Raw genomic sequence first — 9,418 nt, forward strand, 5'->3', positions numbered from 1 at the left:
AATTCGACACGTTGACTATGTCAAGATTAAAGTCGACATTTCCACTTTATTCTCATAGTTTATTTTATACTTAAAGTAGAATGTTGTAAACTAAACTTCATCCTAAAATCAATGTTTAATTTACAAGATTTTCTCAAACCCCATCATATGTTAATGCAGCACATCAAATACTTTGTGTTAAGTGTTCCCCGACCCAGTCGTTAATCACTACGCTTCTTAAACCGACTTCCTCCGCACTAAGAACAGGCGCCTGCAGCAATCACCGCACAGAATCCATTCACTTCATGATATTCCTGCTCTCTACCAAAACCCCAGTTCCTATCTTTCCTTTTTCTTTCTCCACATTACCAATCACCACACGATAAACGTCTTTGTGAAATTAAAACTAGTTATTAACTTAGCCGACGGAGTGTTCAGAACTTTAAAAATATCTTTGTTATACATTTTTAATTATGCCATCCATTCAGGGTTCCGCCCATCACAGCAAACATTGTGTGCAAGGCAGGAGTCGCCAGCACATCGCAGGGTGAATACGAGCAAAACATACACTAGCAGGGTCAATATAGCATAACAAAACCCCACATCCTACATGACTTTGAAAGGAAACTGAAGCATGCCGAGTAAACCCACCAGAAAAACATGCAAATTCAGGGAGACCCCCTTGCTGCCAGGCAGCAGTGCAACGTACACGCCACCGTGTCCCCACATGATTAATACATACTTTAATGCATTTCATCATGAAAAAGATATCAAGTATTTATCTTAGTATTCTAAATGTTCTGAGAGCAGGAATATCATTAAGTGAATGTGTTCTGTGCAGCGATCGCTGCGGGTGCCTCCTCAGTACAAGAGGAAGTCAGTTTAACAAGCACGTACCGATTTAACATGGCTCCGGGAACACTTAACACAAAGAATTTAATGTGCTATATAACTTATGACGGGGTTTGAGAAAATCTAGTAAATTAAATATTCATTTTACGATGAAGTTTAGTTTACAATGTACTACTTTAATGACAAATTACGAGAATAAAGTCAACATGTCGATTTTAATCTTGACATAAACGTCAAGAATAAAGTCAACATGTCGACATTATTCTCATCATAAGCGTCGAGATTAAAGTGGAAACGTTGAGAATAAAGTCAACATGTCGTCACACTATTACACAGTATTGAAAACAAATAAAACAAGTACAACTTGGCTTGCAGTATTATCCAGTAGTATAGAAACAGTATTTACACATTTGAACATAATGATCCACATCCGACCTTTTAAAACCAAAGTATCTCCAGGCAACGGACGTGACTCCTTTTTTTCGGCAAAAGTTCTTCTGTGTGACCATGTTCAACTTTATTGTCAGCTACAGCTTCAGTTTCGGAATGTTCTCTGTCCATTTACAGAGCGCAATACCTACACTGTCTATTTAGCGGTGTAGCAGTGAAAAAGAGCCCCCGTGCAACAACTCTGTGATTAGCAGTGTAGCAGTGAAAAAGGTCCCACTTAAACAGTTTCCCGCTGCGCCACTTTCCGAACGTCGTTTAGGCAATTTAAACCGGTGTTGCGGTATAAGAAAAATCCATATCATAACAAAAATTAAAAACGGTTTTCGGTATGAACCGGTATACCACCCAGCACTAGTACACAGTATTTAAATTAACAATTTATCTGTAAAATGTACTATTCATACTTCAATGCATTTCATCATAATAATGATATCAAGTATACATCCTAGTATTCATACAGCTCACAACTCCAAAAAGATATCGGTTGGATATCTAAATCAACTTAGAAGCCAGTCATAATCATCTGTAAATACACGCTCTCTTCTATTGAATTGAATTCCTTTATTGTCAATGTATGGTACAGTGAGATTCAATATGCAATTCCTCCATAATCCAATTTTCCTATAAAATGATGATAATAATAATAATACAATAAAGAAATGAAAAATATACAATATGAAAGCAAAAGTACAATATAGATGTACATGTAATGCAGATGCAAATGGTTCATAAAGTGGCTCAGGTTGTGCAATATTACAGTTGTAGTACAACTTTTTGACATTGAGGTAATTGTAAATATAAATACAAATAGGTCTACTGGGATCACTTGATGGATTTGTAGGGTGTGTTTTTAAGCCTTGAGGCCTGTTTAGGAAAGGCTCTGAAGCATTTGCCAGATGGGAGAAGTTCAAATAGGATGTGGCATGGGGGAGTGGAATTCATGCAGATGCTGGTGGCTTTCCTGAAGCAATGTGTGCTATAAGTGTCCTCCAGTGCTGGAAGCTGTACCCTAATAATCCTCTGCTCTTTTGACACATCTCGCTGTAAAGCTTTCCGATTGGCTGCTGTGCAGCTGTAATACCACACACAGATGCAATGGGTTAAAATATTGTCATTGATGCACTGAGAGCAACAACGGTACCAGCTCTGGTATTTGGAATAGTATGGCCATTCCATGCACATTTATATTGTTACAGAATGTTTACAATCAAGTGCTTTAAATTTGTAAATGATATACAATTAATTTCGATGTATTTGATAAAGCCCATGACATGTATGTGAATCTAAAAAAGAAGGGAGACTGCACAGAAACCGTAGAACTGCTTTGATGCTGGATGCCATCCATTTGCAAAACAGAGCAGAAATGTGTGTACACATGGTGTGAAGCCGTCATGAAAGTGTCAAGTTTAGTTTTTATACATCTCAAATTAAGTGTGGAAACAGGCATGCACAACATTTTTGTGTGTACACCCCGTTTATACATGATACACCTGGGCATGATTAATGATAGAAGTTTTAAAAGCAACAAATAATCTCAGACACTTGTGAGCTTTCTTGATATATATTAACCCCTCATATTTTTAAACTTGCTTTCCAGTTCCTTGACTGTAACCTACACTGTTTTCTTGACATGTAATTGAAGGTTGTCTCTAAAGTTGCTGAGACTTATGCCTTTGAGTTGGATATTCTGAAAGGTAATGCCTCTATTGGTACTACTCACTGACTTTCCTTGCTTTTTAGTTTTCAGTCTGTCTGAGATCTTTGCGTTATCCTAGGGCGCCTTATTTTAATGATGAGCGAGTGATTCTAGCCTTAGTGTGCTGCAGAAACTCCTGTAACTTTCCATTCCTTAATGGTCTATCTGATACCCCCGTGAATGTGAGAAAACAGCACTGCATAGCTGCTGCAGTTTGAGACAGAATCAAAGAAGGCAATAGGCACGCATTTCTACAGCTCTGCTCCAGCTGTGGAAATAAGTTTCCCCCACTGGATGAGACAGAAGGCCACAGTATATATGAAAGTGATAAAGAAGACTTTCTACAAGCTTTTAAAATACATTTTGAAGAATTTTAGCTGTTCATTGTCTATGCAACAGACGGGGGCACGCATTTCTACAGCTCCGTTGCAGCTGGGGCAATAAGTGTCCTTTCCAGTGGATAGGACAAAAGGGCACAGTAGAGAAAAAAGTGATTCTTTAAAATAGATTTAGCTCCATTTTAGCTTTCCAGTGTTCATTTTGTAAGCAGAAGGGCATTTCCACTACAAAAGCTAAGCTGTGGAAAATTAATGTCTTTTAAAGTGGGTGGGATAAAGAGGCACATTAAATATTGATATAGAAAACTGCTTACATTATTTTGGAATACATTTTGAGCAATTTTAGCTATGCAGTGTTTATTTTGCAAGCAACTTACAGGGGCACGCATTTCTTAAGCAAATACTCAACTGTGGAAATGAGTGTCCCCTCTGGTGGAAGGGATTGAGGGGCACAGTAGATATGAATAGAAGGCTGCCTGATAGTCTTATTAAAGACACTGTGTAGGATTTTAATTAGTCTGCCATGATCAACTCTGCTTGTAATATACAGGATGAAGTGATTTATAGGATGCTATGAAAATAAGATAAGAAAGGGATTGTTTCATAGAATTGAAACTATTTCATTCACACAGTTTTAATCACTAATATGACAGAGGTGGAGTTTGAGTTCCACAACAAAACTTTCCTGTTGAAATGTCCCCACAATCCCCCCCCCCCCAGAAAAAAGCTACCCGAGTAAATGTTTAAGAACAAGGCACCACGTATGACATGAAAGTGGATTAGTACATTTATTTTAACAATTTGTCTTTAAAATGTGTTTGTACAGAGTTCTTGGGTGCCAAGTAAGGAATTATTAATTATTATTACTATTAAATTTCTAAATCTTATTTTCTGATTTTTCTTTTTGATGAGCTCCTGTTCATTGGTAACAGACCGTATAGTGCCCATGTCAAAATAACTGAAGTACCAAATAACAAAGTGCCATTTATCAATGCCATTTTAACAAAGTTTACTGTTCACTGTCAAATTACAGAGCACCCTGGTAAAATGACAATAACATGGAATACACCTGCAACCTTAGAACGCAGACTTCATGACATCGCTGTGTATGAGGAAACCGTGGGCATGCGGCTGCACATAATGTGTACTGATGGGCAGGACGGCATTTTGCATGGAACATGTGTTATATCAAAAGAGAAATGGCATACAAAGAAATATGAACACGAGAAGATCTATGACAATCACACCTTAGTGTGCCTGTGCCAAATCAGAATGGACAACTGCACAGATATCTTCGTAACAGGGGACCTACATCATGGGCTGATGAATTTCAAATGTTTTTCCTGGTTTCCTTGCATTTTGATGATCGGTTGTGTCATATTCAGTCCTTCGTTCATTTTTCTGGCACAAGCGTAACCAGGCTCTCATTGAAGTTCACCATTTGGAATACCTCACCTCGGTGTCAGGCACTCCATGCCCTTAGAAATGTTTTCATATATACATTTCCCAAGTCTCATGTCATTTTTATTTTGCATCCCTTATACCCAGTGTGGACCCATGAAGTGCATAAACCAGCCTTTAAGAGGCTCAAGGATTTCCAAGGAGGAGCCTATTCCGACAACAATAAAAATAATGGCCTTTTGCATCTGTTACAATATACATGGTTTACATTTTCAATGATTTTGTTCGCCACTGAAGAACTAAGCCTATTTTTGGTCTCATTTGCGACCATTTTAATTGCAGTTTGGAGCACTGGTTATTTAGCAACAATACAATATTACCAAATGTGTTTTTGTAGTAAGTTTTTTCACCTTTCACTTCAACATTTTGCATGCAAAATGTGTGTAATCCAAAGTTTTTTTTCCGTTTTCTATTGTAAAAGTGGCGTTTTATATATTACATATTACAAATATTTTAAATCTTTTACTAAAACGTAGTAAAATTGCAATTTTTGAAACTACTAAGCTTTTTTATTTGTGTTCATTTAACCAAAGGCATGTTTTTCATTTAACAGATTGAGAAATCTAAGCCTATTAAATGTGGAACCTTTGGATTTACATCACTTCAACAGAGATATTTAGCCACTGGAGATTTTGGTGGTGGTCTTAATGTCTGGTGAGTGATGTATTCTTTTGCCCGGTATTAAATATGTGAATCAATTCTTTTATCTTTTCTGATGGTAAACATGAAGTAAAAGTGCTTTACTATATAATTTATAGATTGAGTTAGATTATTGGCAGTGTGACAACAATAGTGGTGCTTAGGAGCAGTTCTTGAAATCAAAAAGACACATAGTGATGTCTCAAAAATAGTAATTTATTATATGAAAATTAAATTAACAAATGAGGGTAAAGTAGAAAGATCAACATGTAACACAAAGTGCAAACAAACTAGCAAACACTTTGTCTTTCTTGGGCCTGTCTAAACAATCTTTAGCTAATGACTCAACACATTAATAGAGTATGCTCCTTCCTGTATCCCTGACTTCTTCTCTTTCTTTCTTGTATTAGTCCCCCTGTTCCATTCTGTTAGGTGAGCTCTTGCCTCTATCTGCTCCTCCACCAACTCCTAGCTTGCATTACTAATGTAGAAATGGTATGAGAATTTAGTTTGGTTAATTAATTATTCACTTTGCCTTTGGCAATGCCATTTGCTACCAGGAGGCACTGCAGGAAGATATTGTCCCTGCTAGGAATTTGTGCTTGCCAGTTCGAATCACATAAAACGGCAGAAGTGACTCTACTCTGTTGGGTCCCTGAATAAGGCCCTTAACCTGCAATTGCTCCATCTTGGGTATGACGTTAATCTGTATCCAGCCCTGCAAGGAGGTCCTCCAACTTGCAGAGAAAACTTGGGGGCTGGTGGCAGGACTGGCACTCCAGCCACTGTGAAAAACCTCACACTGTTCAGTGTGATGCTGAGGTATCACCCGTTGCACAGCTGAACTTGAATCTCAATCTCAGTGGCTTGCCATGTGGTGCGTGTGGCATGCTCCCAACCTCTCTTTGTGATTCCTTTCTGTCCCAGAAGTGCGTCCAATGGACCATGTCCATATCTGTGGATATGTGGTACAGTAACGAGAAGCAAAGGTGCGTACACATGATGAGTACCAATTAGGGTGAAACACATGGCATGTACTCTTTGTATTATTTGACAGGTACTGTATCACATATTTTTTATCTGCTTCTTGCAACTGAGAGGACATGGCAGATGTTTGCCGACTGGCCAACCGACCACAAGGCATTACCAGGTAGGTAACCATCCAAATTATCAGATTGCGATTCAGACTTATGAATGTAATATTCAGATCTTCATTTGGTCAAGTAGGTATCCAGCTGCCGTAGCACAACTTCAGATTATGATTCAGACCTATGAAAATACATTACACACATTGTACTGCCCCCCACAATATATATATATATATATATATATATATATATATATATATATACATATATATATATATATATATATATATATACATATACATACAGTTGTGCATGAAAGTTTGTGAACCCTTTAGAATTTTCTATATTTCTGCATAAGTATGACCGAAAACATCATCAGATTTCACTCAAGTCCTAAAAGTAGATAAAGAGAAACCAGTTAAATAAATGAGACAAAATATTATACTTGGTCATTTATTTATTGAGGAAAATGATTGAATATTACATATTTGTGAGTGGCAAAAGTATGTGAACCTCTAGGATTAGCAGTTAGTTTGAAGGTGAAATTAGTCAGGTGTTTTCAATCAATGGGATGACAATCAGGTGTGAGTGGGCACCCTGTGTTATTTAAATAACGGGGATCTATCAAAGTCTGCTCTTCACAATACATGTTTGTGGAAGTGTATCATGGCACGAACAAAGGAGATTTCTGAGGACCTCAGAAAAAGAGTTGTTGATGCTCATCAGGCTGGAAAAGGTTACAAAACCATCTCTAAAGAGTTTGGACTCCACCAATCTACAGTCGGACAGATTGTCGGTGAGGTCACAAAGGACCCCAGGGTAACTTCTAAGCAACTGAAGGCCTCTCTCTCATTGGCTAATGTTCATGAGTCCACCATCAGGAGAACACTGAACAACAATGCTGTGCATGGCAGGGTTGCAAGGAGAAAGCCACTGCTCTCCTAAAAAAACATTGCTGCTCGTCTGCAGTTTGCTAAAGATCACATGTACAAACCAGAAGGCTATTGGAAGAATGTTTTGTGGACGGATGAGACCAAAATAGAACTGTTAAATGAAAAGCGTTATGTTTGGAGAAAGGAAAACACTGCATTCCAGCATAAAAACAGTATCCCATCTGTGATACATGGTGGTGGTAGTATCATGGTTTGGGCCTGTTTTGCTGCATTTGGGCCAGGATGGCTTGCCTTCATTGATGGAACAATTAATTCTGAATTATACTAGGGGGCGCCCCCTGCTCGCTTCGCTCGCCAACCCCTGGTGTTGGGAAACCCGAAATACATTGATGTATGTATGAGATATATTGGAGTGTAAAGGTGTAGATGATGAACAAAGGAAGTAAAGAACCCATAGCATGGCACATTAGAAAGATTTATTGGAATATTTCTTTACACACAACATTTGTAGTAAAGATGGTGTGTTGTCCTTGAATGAGTTTTCCTTGGTGTGGAATATCTACAACTTTAACTTTAATGTCAGATGAACGCCGAACTCTTGAGAAGGCTACATAAAGTTGTCCATGTCCAAGTACAGGCTCAGAGAGGTATATGCCAACTCTGTCCATGGTTTGTCCTTGGGATTTGTTGATTGTCATGGCAAATGCAGGTTTAATGGGAAATTGGCGTCGTTTAAGTGTAAAAGGTAATTCCAGGTCAGAACTTGTAAGGTCAACTGTAGGAATCAAAACAGTATTGTTAGAATGTGATCCTGTAAGTACTCTTGTAGACTTAGCTAATGGGTGACTGTTTATGACTTCAGCGACGTTTCTCATTATCAGCTGTGTGTATTGCTTGTTTTCAGGAAGGGTCATTCGTTGATAGATTGCGACATCTGGATCTAACACGTAGATTTGTGCATATTTGCGTTCGTGATTTGGTTCAGGGTGCACTGTTCCAATTACAACATACGCGAAAGCAGTATGGGCCATTGCCAGCTGGTGGCCTGATATTTACCCCGGTAGATGCAAAAGCAAATGAACTATTGTAGGATCCAATGCAGTCCATAAAGTTTTTACTTTCGGGTACATTGTTAGTTAGAAGCTTCCGTAGATATTCAGGAAAGTCATCTAAAGGAGGCAGTCTAACCTGACCCTTTTGACAACAACGTGTAAACTCATTAGTTGTAGTGCCAGTTGTTTCTTCAGAGAAGTTAAGTGAATGACAATGACAGCAAATGATATTCATTAATCCTAATGAATGTTCATTAATAGTGGACTCATTACAGAATGCGTTGTCAGCTAATTGGCGGAATTGTTTAGCGGCTGTTTGTCGTTCCTTTCTTTGCCGTTTATCTATTGCCTCTGCTGTTTGAGAGGTGCGTTGTAGGCGCCTGCGTTCATTAATTGTATTCAGGCGGGCTCGTTTCTGTATGTCTGTCAGTTGAGATGTTTCGTTTTGGAGCCGTGACTCCTTTGGTTGCATTGTTTGAGAAGCGCGTTGTAGGCGTCTATGTTCATTGTATTTGTCCATGCGGGCTTGTTTTTTTAGCTCCGTTAATCGAGCTGTTTGGTTTTGGAGCCGAGACAGTTTTGCTTTCACGGTTTCAGATGCGCGTTGTAGGCGCCCACGTTTAATGATTTTATCCATGCGGGCTCGTTTTTCTAGCTCCGTTAGTTGAGCTGGATCGTTTTGGAGCTGTGACCGTGACTCCATTAGTTATCCGTTGTCTACCGTTAGTAATATGGATAATTGCACATACTGTTAATATGAAGCGTTTTCTGTGGTTGTACTGTTAATGATGCATCACTGTAATGTGATTCACATATGCTATATGGTTTTACGTGTGAGGATGCCGAACGTTTAATACGGAGAGTTCGTTTATTTTTATTACCCGGACCATGCTGTTTAGTGTGGACGTTTAGTTCAGAAGCGCGTTGTAGGCGCCTGCGCCTTTCGTACTTTGTCGCGCCTTCCGTACTA

The 9,418-nt window shown here is 38.6% G+C and overlaps 1 protein-coding gene across 1 annotated transcript in view; it reads left to right on the plus strand.

The window, feature by feature from the left end:
- Positions 1 to 9,418, plus strand: part of dnaaf10 (dynein axonemal assembly factor 10) — a 222,300-nt gene that overhangs the window by 52,479 nt on the left and 160,403 nt on the right. Inside the window, exon 2 of the mRNA XM_028820267.2 lies at positions 5,330 to 5,430. Coding sequence (XP_028676100.1) covers positions 5,330 to 5,430 — 101 coding nt within the window. The remainder of the gene's footprint in view (positions 1 to 5,329; positions 5,431 to 9,418) is intronic.

This window comes from Erpetoichthys calabaricus, chromosome 15 (assembly GCF_900747795.2).
Source record: "Erpetoichthys calabaricus chromosome 15, fErpCal1.3, whole genome shotgun sequence".
NCBI classification, from domain to species: domain Eukaryota; kingdom Metazoa; phylum Chordata; class Cladistia; order Polypteriformes; family Polypteridae; genus Erpetoichthys; species Erpetoichthys calabaricus.